The sequence below is a fragment of the Coregonus clupeaformis genome, chromosome 18 (genome assembly GCF_020615455.1).
Source record: "Coregonus clupeaformis isolate EN_2021a chromosome 18, ASM2061545v1, whole genome shotgun sequence".
In the NCBI taxonomy this organism is placed as follows: domain Eukaryota; kingdom Metazoa; phylum Chordata; class Actinopteri; order Salmoniformes; family Salmonidae; genus Coregonus; species Coregonus clupeaformis.
This window is the reverse complement of record NC_059209.1, coordinates 25,192,217-25,209,477: the sequence shown is the minus strand read 5'-3', so window position 1 is coordinate 25,209,477 and position 17,261 is coordinate 25,192,217. Positions and strand designations below refer to the sequence as shown.

General features: G+C 39.0%; 1 protein-coding gene across 1 annotated transcript in view; it reads right to left on the bottom strand.

Annotated features, from left to right (window-relative positions):
- LOC121556351 (5-hydroxytryptamine receptor 7-like) overlaps positions 1 to 16,703 on the bottom strand; it is an 81,743-nt gene extending 65,040 nt beyond the window's left edge. The window contains exon 1 of the mRNA XM_041870555.2: positions 16,230 to 16,703. Within this exon, the coding sequence (XP_041726489.2) occupies positions 16,230 to 16,690 (461 nt within the window). The 5' untranslated portion in view covers positions 16,691 to 16,703. The remainder of the gene's footprint in view (positions 1 to 16,229) is intronic.
- Positions 16,704 to 17,261: the final 558 nt, after the last annotated feature.

The following is a 17,261-nucleotide window of genomic DNA, read 5'->3' as shown; positions in this document are numbered from 1 at the left end:
GATGAATCAACTCTTAATCTGTATCCCATATTGTTTTACATCCTGAAGTACTCGATACCAGAGAAACTCATCATAACAGATTGGTGTCTAAACGAACATGATGCAGTTCACAGCCGAACTAACAGGTAAGCAGACTTTATTTTTTTAAATTATAAATAATATGCCATTTAGCAGACGCTTTTATCCAAAGCGACTTACAGTCATGTGTGCATACATTTTTACGTATGGGTGGTCCCGGGGATCGAACCCACTACCCTGGCGTTACAAGCGCCATGCTCTACCAATTGAGCTACAGAGGACCACTGTATGTCAAATTCTGCTTATCTGTGGTGAAGCTGAGCTGTAACGAACGTTTAAAATTCAAAAAGATTTGAGGGGAACAGATGAGTGGTATTTGAGTACGTAAATAGATGTAAGGAGAAATATCAAATTACATAATTACATGGTGCTATGATTCTAAGCAGGGTTTGTTCAGAGTAATGAGTAGAAAACAACAGAGGAGAAGGAGAGTGGGTTTAACAAGATTGGGCGTAGGGTCTTTTAATGGATCATAAAATAGTTCAGAGGTTCGAGTCCTAAAATATGACGAGATTATAAGGTGTACAACATTATAAAATAGGATAAAACTATTTTATATAGGACTTGAACCTAAGTCCTTTGGCGTGAAATAATCATCATAAAGTGTTAGATGTGAAGAGGTTCAAGGCCTCAACCGTGTTATAAAAGCCCTATGAGAAAATTAGTCCTTGGTTGAAGGTTAAAGTCCTTGGTTGAAGGTAAAAGTCCTTTGTAGAAGGTTAGATTCCTTTGTAAAAGCCCTATAAATTAAAATAAGCCATAATTAATTAAGGGAGTGACAGCACTATAGAGGAGAAGTATAAATTAAGGAGGTTCAATCCTCTAAGAGGTAGAGTACCTTGGTGAAGAGAGAATTAGTCCTGTGTGAATTACTCAAAACGGTCAGGAGAGAGAGAAAACAATAACTCATACTGCATAAAAACAATCAGAGCAGATACAAGTGAGCCTGTTGAATCATGGCACCAATGACAAAATAGGCAAACAACATTTTAATAAAGATCAAGGTGGGGAGTTGATTCAAGTATTTGATTACTAATATTGCATGAACTAATAGAAGTAATGAATGGCCATCTTAGTAGACCGGTATCTGGAAAAACAGTCACCATTAAGAGTAAATCAGAGCTTCATTTACCTCAAAGAGAGAGAAAGGAAATGACTAAATTATTACAGACAAATCCGCATTTAGAACAAGTCTCTTGTAAAAGTAGTGAAAATCAGACAATGTGCAAATGGAGTTAAGTAAATGAGGATTTTTCTATGTGGAGCTATATCTTAGTGATTTATCAGCATGGACAGATAATGACTATCCTCAAGATGGTCATTTTAAAAGGGATAAATTACAGGTAGAGCGAAAGTATATAATTGATAATACAGCCATAAGCAACCCGAAATGGGATCTAGATTATATGAAAGAGGTGTATAAAGCATGGGATTTAATGAGTACAATGGACTGTAAATATCATTAGGAAGGAGGAAAAGTCAGTTAGGACATTAGGTAATTTGGCAATGGAGCAACATAATCTACCTTATGAAAAGAATCCGTCCACATAGGTTTTTCTTAAACTCAGGTCAAAATATATGTTTCCTAAAACAGATAACTTTGAGATCAAACGATGGCGCGAGATATGTAGGGCATTGTGGTTAGAAAGGTCTGGTAGGGCCTTCGAAACGGCAGAAAGAAGGTTTAGAGGTCATACAGGACGAATAAACATTGAAAAAAATAGATATACTAGAGAGTGTATGGGAAATGAATATAAAATGATATTTAGAATAATCAAACAAAACCAAAATGTCAATTTAAACAATAGATTAGCAAATAAAATTATGGAATTTTTCGTTGAAGCAGGGGAACAATAATAATCTAGGGAGATCGAGAGAGGGAAATTGGACTCCTGCCCAACCGCAACCTAATTCCCAGAATAAACCTAGAGAGGAGAAGCCGGGTAATCTATTATGGGGGAACCATTTTGAGCGTGTATATATCATTGGGACCTGGCATGTGACTTAATGGCACAGGATGGCACTTCCAGTGTGTCTAACGTGACTAATATTTGTAATTACAAAGGAACTGGTGAAGTCTCCTTAGCAAAATACTTTAAAGAAAAGCATCTGTTTCCTTATTAATGCTGAGAGAACCCATCTAAATGAACACATGTAAAGAAAACAAAAAACATTTCTGAATGTTATTTGCCCAAAATAATTTTGGGGCTTTGTTGACTTTGTTTTTTCATTAACTAAAAGCAGGCCATGTTGGGCCTGTTGTCTCTTCATGAGAAGGTGTGACACACTGCCTAAATGTTTCTTCCTGTGAAACACTCAGAATGCGAGGCTGCCGTCAGGGTTGTTTCTGGCATTTGGCTTACAGTTTGCGTGCCTACCTTTCCCCTCAGAACTTTCCCTCACGTTTGAAAGGCTTCATAATGATGTGAAATGTGTTGGTTATAATATCATTTCTAAAGACTGTCATGGAATTGTTTCTTTTCTCAGTGAGTAAAATACAATTTTCTGAAATCAAGGTATTGGGACATATCCAATGCACATTAGTATTTCGTTTATTTTGACATATCATGTGCATGTTTCATACTTTTGATGAGAGCAGAGAGCCCCCTCCCCTCCCATTTTGAAGTGCCGCAAACGACAAAGCCTAAAATGTATAGAAATGACCTTTGTTTGTTGATACAAATTGTATCCATTTCTTGATTGTAAAATATATTTATGAAATGTACAGTATCATGAAGTTTTATTTAAGAAAATAAATACAATGCCATAATGTGTGTGACACTGTGTGTCACTGGGAGTAGCCCATTGGTATGTATCTTTTCTTACTGGGCACAGTAGTTTATTTACAGGGACACTTACGTGCTATATGGAAGTGCATAGATACCCTGTGTGCAGCTGTAAGCATCGTGTCCTCTCTCTATGTGTATTAATACTGAAATGACCACTCATTGTACAGTTTCAATGCTCTATTTAAGTGTTGCATCAAAGTTTTTTGCTGTATTGTAACCCAAGCAGCTTAGTAAGAAATGTGACCCCTCTCTAACTTTTCATCCATATCTGCTCTATTCCTGTATTGATACCATCTATATTTAAATGTGTAAGTCGCTCTGGATAAGAGCATCTGCTAAATGACTTAAATATAATGTAAATGTAATAATGACATACAACACCGATAGGCTAAATACATGATCGATGCACCACAATTGCATATTTCGGATAGCCCATTACAAATACCACAGTTAAGTTTGAAGGTGTCCTTTAAGTAAACAGAAAGTCCAGTCTATCGGAATTAGTGGAATTCCGCAAATTGATCCTATATCTCCCCAATTACAAATTGATTTGGAGGATATTACATTTTCAACATTCATTTATAGTAAGTGCTACAAATACTATGGCGTTGATGGGAAGAGACCTTTTAAGTAAACTCGATGCAACCATTTTTTGTTCACCAGATGGCATCAAGGTACAGTGGGGAAAAAAAGTATTTAGTCAGCCACCAATTGTGCAAGTTCTCCCACTTAAAAAGATGAGAGAGGCCTGTATTTTTCATCATAGGTACACGTCAACTATGACAGACAAAATGAAAAAAAAAAATCCAGAAAATCACATTGTAGGATTTTTAATGAATTTATTTGCAAATTATGGTGGAAAATAAGTATTTGGTCAATAACAAAAGTTTCTCAATACTTTGTTATATACCCTTTGTTGGCAATGACACAGGTCAAACGTTTTCTGTAAGTCTTCACAAGGTTTTCACACACTGTTGCTGGTATTTTGGCCCATTCCTCCATGCAGATCTCCTCTAGAGCAGTGATGTTTTGGGGCTGTCGCTGGGCAACACGGACTTTCAACTCCCCTCCAAAGATTTTCTATGGGGTTGAGATCTGGAGACTGGCTAGGCCACTCCAGGACCTTGAAATGCTTCTTACGAAGCCACTCCTTCGTTGCCCGGGCGGTGTGTTTGGGATCATTGTCATGCTGAAAGACCCAGCCACGTTTCATCTTCAATGCCCTTGCTGATGGAAGGAGGTTTTCACTCAAAATCTCACGATACATGGCACCATTCATTCTTTCCTTTACACGGATCAGTCGTCCTGGTCCCTTTGCAGAAAAACAGCCCCAAAGCATGATGTTTCCACCCCCCATGCTTCACAGTAGGTATGGTGTTCTTTGGATGCAACTCAGCATTCTTTGTCCTCCAAACACGACGAGTTGAGTTTTTACCAAAAAGTTATATTTTGGTTTCATCTGACCATATGACATTCTCCCAATCCTCTTCTGGATCATCCAAATGCACTCTAGCAAACTTCAGACGGGCCTGGACATGTACTGGCTTAAGCAGGGGGGACACGTCTGGCACTGCAGGATTTGAGTCCCTGGCGGCGTAGTGTGTTACTGATGGTAGGCTTTGTTACTTTGGTCCCAGCTCTCTGCAGGTCATTCACTACGTCCCCCGTGTGGTTCTGGGATTTTTGCTCACCGTTCTTGTGATCATTTTGACCCCACGGGGTGAGATCTTGCGTGGAGCCCCAGATCGAGGGAGATTATCAGTGGTCTTGTATGTCTTCCATTTCCTAATAATTGCTCCCACAGTTGATTTCTTCAAACCAAGCTGCTTACCTATTGCAGATTCAGTCTTCCCAGCCTAGTGCAGGTCTACAATTTTGTTTCTGGTGTCCTTTGACAGCTCTTTGGTCTTGGCCATAGTGGAGTTTGGAGTGTGACTGTTTGAGGTTGTGGACAGGTGTCTTTTATACTGATAACAAGTTCAATCAGGTTCCATTAATACAGGTAACGAGTGGAGGACAGAGGAGCCTCTTAAAGAAGAAGTTACAGGTCTGTGAGAGCCAGAAATGTTGCTTGTTTGTAGGTGACCAAATACTTATTTTCCACCATAATTTGCAAATAAATTCATAAAAAATCCTACAATGTGATTTTCTGGATTTTTTTTCTCAATTTGTCTGTCATCGTTGACGTGTACCTATGATGAAAATTACAGGCCTCTCTCATCTTTTTAAGTGGGAGAATTTGCACAATTGGTGGCTGACTAAATACTTTTTTCCCCCACTGTATATGGAACAACATAGGCTATTTTATGAACAAAGAGCAGAAAGTAATTGTAATCTGAAAGGGTGCATAATAACTTATATGAATGTGTATGATAGGTTTATATAAGTTTGGATAATAAGCTTTGATATAACATTATATTGTGGTTCCGTACATCAATGCCCATCATATAATATCAAGGAGTGGTATGGAGAATGTGAGGTTATTTTAGAGTGTAATGAAAAAGTATATGTTTTAAGGAGAGGCTTGACTTTGACGGGGTTTCCTGAAGGTTAGAGAACCGGTGAGTGTCCAATGACAGGAAGGTCAGTGTCCTTGAAACTACAGTCTGTTTTTTTATATATATTTTATTTTTATTTTATTTTTTATTTTTTTTGGTTCTGCTGGGAGTATGTTTGAAGAAGTTGATTTGTGTTGAGTAAGGATTGTTAAACAAAACACGAAGGGATTGTTTGATGTGAGTACCTAGGTGTTTCTAAAGTTCTACATTTTACATTTTAGTCATTTAGCAGATGCTCTTATCCAGAGCAACTTACAGTTAGTGAGTGCATTCATGTTTTGTTTTTCATACTGGCCCCCCGTGGGAATCGAACCCACAACCCTGGCATTGCAAGCGCCATGCTCTACCAACTGAGCTACACGTGGCCATACTTCTATATGGAGTATGTGAAGATGTGAAAATAGGATGAAGTTTATGTGGGTAATCGATTACTAGAGAGGCAATTAGAGTAATATGTATGTATTAACTTGCTCACCCAAAGGTAGAGGGGTGGGAAATAATAAATAAAGGTTTTCTGAGTTTGTTCCGGTGATGGATCATTTGATAGAGATAAGGGTTAAGAAATTAACTGCCCATAAGGACTGGAATTTATAGACGTAACTTATAACATAGTACAAAGCCAATTTGGGGTTTCTATTAAACTAATTATCATTGCAGAGGTAAGGTGATGTAGTGAAGGAATCTCGTTTTGTATCGGATGGTGAGAAGATAAACCAGTATAATTGTGCTATTTGTGGGATTTCTGTGTCATTTCAATAGCATTGGGGAAATGGCATAGAGTAAACAAATCTGGGTTTATGAGTGTAATTCTACTGTTGGTATGTGTTGCTTAGACAGATACTACAAAGTATTTATTTTTGGTGATGTAGAATGGAAGATCTATCAGCATGCTGGGTTCAAATTGAAAGACTCACTTATTTAACAGGAATAGCGAGACGATTTCGAGGTAGTAATTCTTTTGGGGTTGCATAATGGTTAGCTAGATAAACGATTGAGAATGGTGGCGTAATGTCTATCAATTAATTGGATATTGATAATATGGATATAAATTCAATATATGCTTGTCAACTACAGCAAGTGTTTGGTTTGTTACTTGTAGCCTACTTAGAAAGGACAGTTACCTAGATCTGCTGAATTTAATAATGGCGGATTGGTATTATCTTCGTTGATAAAGGGGATAATAATAGTATTGTATAGGGACGACGCACAGGGAAGCGAGTGTCTTATCTTAATGGGAAGTGAAGCAAGGGGACAAAGAGAATAAATCGAGTATTTAAAAAACACCAGGGATTATGAAGCAGTGTTGGAAGGGAGCAGAGTATGAAAGATAACATTAATTGAGGAAAATAGGAACTTGTAGCTGAGGTCACTACAGAAATATTACTGATACAATATCGTAACAGATAAACTGAATCAAACATGTAGATACTGCAGCAATTGATTGTTAAAGTTGTCAAGTTAGTTTTTAAACCTACGATAGAGGTCAAGGCAGAACGCTGTTTGAGAATGGTTTTTATTTGTTGTATGGAGAGTTTCTATGTGTTGATCTCTGGGTGTTAGCAACTGGGGTTAGCTGAACGTGATAGAGCTGTAAGTGTCATTATGGGTTACGTTTGGTGTATCCGGATCAATGGTTGCTGCGGTAAAGGAGAAGGATGTCAAAAGTGTGGTGAGTGTTACCTGTGGGATATGGCTAGCTAGTTAGTGGTGTTAACTAGTAGCGTTTCGATAGGTGACGTAACTTGCGACCTTGAAGGAGTTTTTTTACTTGCTCTGCATGTTGAATGACGAGTAATGGTGCTTCGAGGGTGACTGTTGTTGATGTGTGCAGAGGGTCCCTGGTTCAAGCCCATGTAGGGAAGGAAGAAAAACTGTTACATTGATGCTGTTGACCTGAATCACTGGTTGAATTGATAAGATTATACGAAAGAGGTTGTCTTACCAACCCATGGCGGATAGGATAACATAGTGATTTAAGTTGTATCCCTGTGAATAGTTTTGTTTGTTTTGACTATAACTTAAAAATAATTTGTCATCTGCTAAAGTACCGATAGATAGAAAGACAGCGGTAGAGGATAACAGAGATTGTAGAGGGTTTTCTGTGTTAAAAAGAAAGTAGGTTAATTGGGAGATTTTATGTAATCTTCTTCTGAAGTAGTTATGAGGAATTAGATTGAAACAAACGATTATTGATGTGAGGTAGGACAGGGTATATCTGCATCATGTTTTGTGTGAAATTAATATTTTTTGATTGCTGATTATAATTGAATGTTAACGAAATGTATACTTTCTCTTCCAGGAAAAGGGGGATTTCCTTATCTCTCAGTGGGCTGTTTCAAAAGTCTGGGGGATAGGTGGAGCAGTTAGTAAAATTTGGCAGTCTTATAATTAGGTCATAAGAGGGAGCTACCGAATTAAATAAGGCCTGGCCATTTTTGTTTTTTGTTTTCCAATAGGGTTTCTCAAATAACCACACACAACCCACCTAAAATAATTGTTATATATATTGTTATTTAGATTTTAGGGGGGTTTAACGGGTCAAAGATGTTAAGTCACAGAATTTTCTGAAGCTATTGTTCTCTGAGTGAGTTTTGGGTAAACACGTGATTTATTTTGAGAAGAAATGTAATGAGGACTTACTGTACACTTGGCATACAAAATGTATTAAATGTTTTGACTGTTGTTAATGATTAGTCTACTATAGAATGAAACACTTCTTTGAAGGGTTTGAATGACCTCGGACCTGACTTTCTAGTGTGAATTGATCACCCACACTGGAAAGCCAAGAGGCAATGGATTAGTAATTTAAGGTAATTTATTATACAGAGTTGAGGGTAATTTATGAAGAAGTTTATAATTTGGCAATAGTCATATATATGATTCGGACCATAATAAGGTAAGAGTGAGAGAGCTAGTCCGGAATGAGGAACACCTGGCGCTAGTCAATGTTGATATTACTTGAATTACATTATGGGATACAATTAAGTTAAGGTATTATCAAATGTTGTCATTTTAATGTCATTTATTATTTTGGCTTAACAAACAATGTCATTGTTTTGTTTTTGAATGCATGAATCACGATGTGAGTCATGTGTCCAAAGGGGGGAAGTACTGCTCGAATGAGGTTTTTTGGTAAATATGCAAATTATATGAAGAATATGAGCAGTAGTAATTAATGTGTTATGGGTTAGACTAAATGTTTTAGGTGAAAGTGTATTTGTGGTATAAGGCTGTATGTAGAGGAGGCCTATCTATGAAACTGGTGACCTATAGCAAGATGCAAGAATGGGCACTTCTCAAGGCTTCTCCTGAATGATAAGAAGACAGGGTATAGTAGCATATGGTGTCTCACCTAACAATGTTGCTAAGACTTTCTCCCCAAGGGTGAAGGCTTCTCTGCCAAAACTAACAGGAGAATCTGGGCATTGTATGCACATGGGAGACTGACGGTAAAGGATTAAAGAAGTCAGAGATGGACAAAATCCAGGTGAGGAGGTCAGTACTAGGTGTTGCTGGCTACCTTGATGGAGGGGAAAGTAGCAGAGAGAGATACCTGCATTTATGTGTCCCACTGTAAGAGTGTTCAAACCCAGAGGAGAAAGATGGCACCGCCACTGCAGAGCATTGTTTTCTTTTGTGTTTCTGTCTGTGTGTCTTTGCAGCAGGGACTCTCAACTTCCCTATTGGTATGCTGCCAGAAGGACACACTCCACAGAGCGATGTTGATAAATGGAGAAGGACTCTGCATGATCCTAGACCATAGGGACAGAAGAAGGGTCAGATCTAAAAGGACCATACATCATCACCCAGTCTACACCAACGGATGTATGGATAGAGGGGAGATCAACCTGGTATCATATAAACCAATGCAACAGAGTACTACGAGGAAACCGACGATCTAGAGATGAGGGAGCTGAGGATGCTGGAGCTGACAAGGATCAGGTGATGGGAGACGATGGCAAGGGAATGCTACTGATGAGCTACGTGTGATGGCTGATTCCCTCGGTGGAGGGACAGACCTCCAAGAACTTCAAGATCTTCCAGAATTTCAAGAATCACCTGACTGTCACACTATTCATTTCTATATATGTGGAGGGTTTCCCTAACAGAAATTGGGAAGTATATTAGGAATTGGTATTAAGAATAATTGGTAAAACATAATTTGTCATATAATCAATGCTTATATGGATTTATTGGATTAGGAATGAACTCACTTAAACTGTTAAGTTCCTGAAAAGGCAATCCGTTCCTACAGTGAGCGCCAGGGAACCTACCTCTGGTGGGCCAGGACAACAACACAAGGTTAGTGGTTTTAAAGCTGAATGCAATATTCATTCAATTCAGTTTCAGATCATGAAATACAAGGTCAATTTATGAATTCAATGATTCAATTTGTGCATTACAAATTCCAAAATATGAAATTCAGATTCAATGTCCTAATACAAATTCAAAATTATGGTATTCAAATACAATTTCTGTTGGCAAAATCGCTCCATAATCTTCCCCTGTGGTAGTTGATGCCCTCCAAATACTGTACTGTATCTCTGCACCACCTTCCATCTCTGCAGGAAAGATTTGGTTTATAACACAGACAGCCCTGCTCAGCAACAAAGATCACAGCAACGATGTGGGATCTCTGGGTGCCAATTCAAAGACACTTCCTCCTCTCATCCGATCGATCAGTATTCTGTGGACATGCTTTGTCTGTAATCTGTGTGCTGAGCCTGAGTGAGCCATCTCCTTTCCATCCCACTCCCTCTTTTTGTTATATTAACTCTCTTATAGTCCACTTAGCTGCATGGGAGAATGGATGGGGGTTTAACCTTTATTGCAGTGGCTGAACCCCTTAAGCAGTGAGGCTGTGGGAAACCAGGACTTTCTTAATGTGGTGTGTTGTGTCACTGTAGGTCTGGCTACCAAGGCACTGGAGATCCATAATTACATTCAATCATGGCAGTCATTGGCGCTGCTCAACTCTGTTTAATGAATCCAGCCCTTTATTTCCACTTGCTATTTAGGTTCCACCTATAACTTGACTTTGGTTACTGGCAGTAAATTCACTAGATATCTCGCTGAGCCTAAGGTGGTGTAGTGACTTGTGCCTGGCCTAACAATGAGCTACAAGACACATTAAACAGAGGCCATCCAAAGGATCCTTATTCTGCTTATTCCATCCATTATCATTAAACACCAAGCACTGAGGTTATTGCAATCAGAAGTTGCCTTTTCTTAAAGTAGATTTCTGTTAACCTCTGTGCAGCCTACTAAGGCCGAAGGCCAATTGACACAGATTGCCAATTAAGAATCCCATAGTACTATTTTCTTCCATCAGCCATCAGGATTGAATAGGAAAGCCTGGGACATGTAAATGAGTACATGCATAATTACACATTGATTTGCATCAAAATAAGCCTTCTCGTCCAAGATCCCCTCCGGGAGGTACATCAGCTTGAAACTACGGCTCAGCACGAGCCACGACCTTCATCTGTATGAAAAAATGTATGCACTCACTAACTGTAAGTCGCTCTGGATAAGAGTGTCTGCTAAATGACTAAAATGTAAATGTAAATGTTCTGTCTTCAATTGAGGTAAATACAGATGGTGTCTTGATGCATAGCAGGGATAATTTGGCCTAGAATGGTGTGAACCTTAAAAAGAAACAACCTCTGAACCGGCTGAAGATGAATAGAGGCGTTGAAGACGTTCCTATACAGCACCACTTCTACCTGCAACCGGCCTACAACAGCCAATTGAAGCTATCAACGGATTTTCTTTCATGTTTTTATATCGAGGGAGTGGGACAGGAGTCCACCATTGAGTGAGAATGGAGAAAGATCTGTTCGAATACAACATTTCTCAGGTTGTTGGTATACTGGTTGGCAAATGGACAAGACACAATGGGGTGTAGAGATGCTGGTGACTCTGATGAGACATTGAAGTTGGGACATTGTCATGGGCAATTCATTTTGAACTATGAAGCTGTCTGAAGAACATAATGAAGAGACGCCAGAAGATTTAAGTGCCGGGGAAGGAAGGGGTTGGTTATATGTGTCGATAATAAAAAAAAATTGAAATGTTTTGCTAATTTGGGTAGGAGGTATATACACTGCTAAATTAATAGTATTAAGAATGCGTTGAGATAATGATCTGTATTTATTCTCAGGATGAGAACTGTATGTTTATAGAAGAGTACAGAAGAGTACATTCTGACAGTTGTAATGGGTGATAAAGTTGAGGGTTTTAACTTTGATTGATAAGGACCAAGTGAATCAATAAGAATTCTAAATTTGGTTGAGATAAGTAATTTGGTTTTGGTTATGATTTATAAGATGTCATAGCACATTTGTTAGTTAATGATAGTGATGCACTAGTCTTGGAAATCCCAGACCTAGGCAACAGCAGCACTAGGTCTGGGGAAGATGTTGGATTTTCTTGGACATTTCGAAAGGGGAAAAAAAATTCAGGGGAGGGTCAGCTTCAGACAGACAACTCTCCCAGGATGTCGCCATTCGAAACCAAAGTTTGCAGGCAAAACCTTTGCAGTGGTTTTAGTGAAGGTAGATGATGCAAACTAGCCACTTACGAAAGGCATTCATTATAAATAACCTCTGCGTTCTCCATCTTCCTAGCTAGCTACTACTTTGTGTACGGCGGGTATGTTTACACTAGGAAAATAAGAAGACACGGCGGTGACGTCACCGGTGACATACGTCCCATTTCCGACTCCTTCTGTCTGTCCCAACTGACGCAGGAACTTCTACAGACGTGTATGCAGGAACATTGGTACATTGTGGGAGGCAATTAGTCTGTCGAGAGATTAGTGATGCACAAGCTAGGCCTATTTGAAACATCGCCATCTCCTGGCAGCATTTACCTGCCAGATTCAGATGCCTGAAAACCCCATAGGAAAGAAATGCTTGAAAAACCCATTTGATTTTTGCCCAACGTTTTGAAGAAAAAACAACTAAAACTGAACATAATTTCTTATGGGTTTTATTTAATTTTAGTTTGTTCAGGAGTCAAAGATAATAGTTTCACTACGGTAAAAAACAATTATAATGGGTTTCTTAATTATTATAGTTTTTCCATGATTAGTTTTTCTAATCATGGAACTTCTCCGCTATGCAATCCGGTTTCCGAGCTGGTCATGGGTGCACTTCAGCCACGCTCAAGGTCCTAAATGATATTATAACCGCGATCGATAATAGACAGTACTGTGCAGCCGTCTTCATCGACCTGGCCAAGGCTTTCGACTCTGTCAACCACTGCATTCTTATTGGCAGACTAAATAGCCTTGGTTTCTCAAATGACTGCCTCGCCTGGTTCACCAACTACTTCTCAGATAGAGTTCAATGTGTCAAATCGGAGGGCCTGTTGTCTGGACCTATGGCAGTCTCTATGGGGTGCCACAGGGTTCAATTCTTGGGCCGACTCTTTTCTCTGTGTATATCAATGATGTCGCTCTTGCTGCTGGTGACTCTCAGATCCACCTCTACGCAGACGACACCATTTTGTATACATCTGGCCCTTCATTGGACACTGTGTTAACAAACCTCCAAACGAGCTTCAATGCCATACAACACTCCTTCAGTAGCCTCCAACTGCTCTTAAACACTAGTAAAACTAAATGCATGCTCTTCAATCGAACGCTGCTGGCACCGGCCCACCCGACTAGAATCACTACTCTCGACGGGTCTGACCTAGAGTATGTGGACAACTACAAATACCTAGGTGTCTGGTTAGACTGTAAACTCTCCTTTCAGACTCACATTAAGAATCTCCAATCCAAAGTTAAATCTAGAATTGGCTTCCTATTTCGCAACAAAGCCTCCTTCACTCATGCTGCCAAACATGCCCTCGTAAAACTGACTATCCTACTGATCCTTGACTTCGGCGATGTCATTTACAAAATAGCCTCCAACACTCTACTCAGCAAATTGGATGTAGTCTATCACAGTGCCATCCGTTTTGTCTCCAAAGCCCCATACACTACACACCACTGTGACCTGTACGCTCTTGTTGGCTGGTCCTCACTACATATTCGTCGCCAAACACACTGGCTCCAGGCCATCTATAAATCACTGCTAGGCAAATCCCCGCCTTATCTTAGCTCATTGGTCACCATAGCAACACCCACCCGTAGTATGCGCTCCAGCAGGTATATCTCACTGGTCATCCCCAAAGCCAACACCTCCTTTGGCCGCCATTCCTTCCAGTTCTCTGCTGCCAATGACTGGAACGAATTGCAAAAATCTCTGAAGCTGGAGACACTTATCCCCCTCACTAACTTTAAGCATTAGTTGTCAGAGCACCTTACCGATCACTGCACCTGTACACAGCCCATCTGAAATTAGCCCACCCAACTACCTCATCCCCATATTGTTATTTATTTTTGCTCATTTGCACCCCAGTATCTCTATTTGCACATCTATCATTCCAGTGTTAATACTAATTGTAATTATTTTGCACTATAACCTATTTATTGCCTTACCTCCATAACTTGCTACATTTGCACACACTGTATATATATTTTCTGTTGTATTTTTGACTTTATGTTTTGTTTACCCCATATGTAACTCTGTGTTGTTGTTTTTATCGCACTGCTTTGCTTTATCTTGGCCAGTTCGCAGTTGTAAATGAGAACTTGTTCTCAACTGGCTTACCTGGTTAAATAAAGGTGAAATAAATAAAATAAAACACACAGCATTTTATCCACAAGTCAATTTGATGGAAACATCTCTGGTGGGAAAAATGCGCATGAAAATCTGTCGGCAAATGGATGGAAACCTAGCTATTCTCATTAAATAATCTTCATGTGACGAATTTGTTTTGGCTTAGTTTATTAATTTAGACTTAATGTTCAACATATTGATACAGTCTAACTTGAAAAAAAAACGGCACTGTTTTTATTTGTAATGTTCAAATAGAGTATAGTCTTGCACTTATTAGTCTTATCGATATATCGTCTTGTACTTCATGATACATCTTCAATGTCAAATATCACAATATTCGATTTAATCACATATCGGCCCAACCCTAGACTAATGTCACCTAACAGCCTATACATTAGATACTTCCTTCCTTGTTATAGGGCGAGTATTGGTAAAGTGGGACACTTTCTGAAAATGTGCTTTCTGGAACACCTTAGAGAATCATCCCATTGTCTTAACCCCCAACATGATACCATTCTAAATAGCCTAAAAACTCTACTACACTATACAAAAGAAGAAATAAATAAATATTAAAAACAGGATGGATGACTCTTCTTCATACACATATTGTCCCGAGATAACAGCAAATTGGGACACCTTGATTGGCAAAGTGGGACACTTCATTATTTATTGTAAAGAAGGATAAATTAGAGTATATGAGGAATTTCAATTATTCATTCACATGAAATGTATTAAAACATTATTTAGATATTTTTGTGGAATTATAATGTATTATTGTTATTGTTACTATTATTATGATTATTATTAGGCTATTATTCGTATTATTATTTACATTTTAGTCATTTAGCAGACACTCTTATGCAGAGCGACTTACAGTTTTTAGTGAGTGCATACATTTTTCATACTGGCTCCCCGTGGGAATCGAACCCATAACCCTGGCGTTGCAAGCACCATGCTCTACCAACTGAGCTACAGGAGGCCACTATTATCATCATCATACTTGATTATAATTATATGATGTAGCCTATATGTAATTGCATTGCCTATAAATAAAATAAAATGAACTTCATCTAGGCCTATCAGCTCAACATTCTCAACAATATACCCTAGTGGTCATTTTGTAGAATGAAACCAGAAAGACCTCACCCCTTAAAATTTAAATGACTGTTTTATTGTCACCAGAGTCAAATACAGCAAAATACACTTTTTTTTGTCATCATATACCTGTATGGTTATGAATATAGCTAGATAGGATTTTTTATGTTGGTGAGGTAATATCTTTCATATCTTAAGTAAAATGCAGCTATGCTAGATTTTGCTAGCAAGCTAGCAGATTTGAGGAAAATGTAATCAAACATTAGATCCGATTTAGAAAATGGATTTCTGTTAAGAAAACATGTATTTCATAATCCCACTAAATATTTTTCTGCATTATAATAATAGGTCATTTAGCAGACGCTCTTATCCAGAGCGACTTACAGGAGCAATTAGGGTTAAGTGCCTTGCTCAAGGGCACATCGACAGATTTTTCACCTAGTCGGCTCGGGGATTAGAACCAGCGACCTTTCGGTTACTGGCACAACGCTCTTAACCACTAAGCTACCTGCCGCCCTTATTAAAATGGCCTAGAGGAGTCTCCCAGTTTTTATAGTAGTTAATTGGCATCCTGGGACACTGCCAAAATGTCAATATTCTAAAAAGGTGAGAGAAGTAAGAAAACCATTTACAGTCATTTTGATTTACAATTACATCCCATTACAAAATATGCTGTAATGAGACACTGAATATCCTTTCTTAGTTTTTTATATCCTTAATACTTATTTTTTTATATCCTTAACATTATTTACCTCAGAACCCATGTCATTTTACTTACCATTATGCCTCTAAAGACACGTGTCATTACACAGGATGCCACGCCCACAATGATGACTTAATGCCCATTGAACCCATTCGTTATCATCACATACTTCCTCACGAACACACAGGCATTGATTGTTGGTTGTTATTGTACACATTTAAAGATATCCATTATAAAGCGTAAGTGTAAAGATATCCATTATAAAGCTTAAGTGTCCCACTTAACCAATACGCACCCTACATTTTATTCCACTGTTAGAGTTTAACTAACTCACCTGTCAACGCTGATCACGCACAGGGTCATGATGGAGGCTGTGCAGCACATTACATCCATACCAATGAAGATGTTGCAAAACACCTCCCCAAAAAGCCACTTGCCCCCAGTTAGGTCTGTCACTATAACAAAAGGCATGACAACTATTGCCACGGAGAGATCTGCCACGGCCAGCGACACAAGAAGATAGTTTGATGGTTGTCTTAGTTTCTTCACCACGCAAACCGCTATGACAACCAATGTGTTTCCCATCACGGTGACCGCTGTGATGATAGCCAACATCACTCCGATAATTATCTTCTCTCCACTGCCGAAATCAAGTAGTGGCTCCCCGCACGTATCGTTCCACATGACTGTAGGATCAGCGGTGACGTTGTAGAAAAGCCCCAGAGTGCCATTGATAACTTCGGAAACATCCTCTCTCTTATCGAAAGTGTGATCGACGTCCGAAGTATTGAACATTACGACAACGTAATCCCAGCGGTGATCCAAGGGACACCTCGCCAGTGTAGGCTACTCCAGTTAAGCGCATACTTGATCAGTATGTCTCTGGTCTTGGATCCAGTAGCTATTTTCTTATTTGCTTATATAAAAAGACAGCCAGTACTGAGAAACATAAGCCCACTCCTCAAGGCCAGGCACAGTCAGAGCGTTTCACCTGCCCAAAATAGTGATTCGCACCTCTCCAAGAATAAGAGGCGAAAAACAATATTGCATTCTATGGACAGCACCGAGTTATCTTCAGAGAAATCTTCCCTGAAAAAGCACTAAAACGTCACAAATCACTTAAAATGTTAAGCTATTTTTGAAAGTTGTTTTCAAGACGCGCTTGTTTCCCAGTGTGGTTTGTTTCGCTTCGCCGACAGATGTGATTTTACTCCGGAGTTGTTTAGTTCCGCCTGCGAACGCTCAAACCAGAAAATGAGTTCACAAACATAGGCTACGACGCAAGTTAATTGAATCGTATGAAAAAGGGGATTTCTCATGTACTAAAAGCTATAAAGCGATTATGTAGGGAGGGACGACGACAACA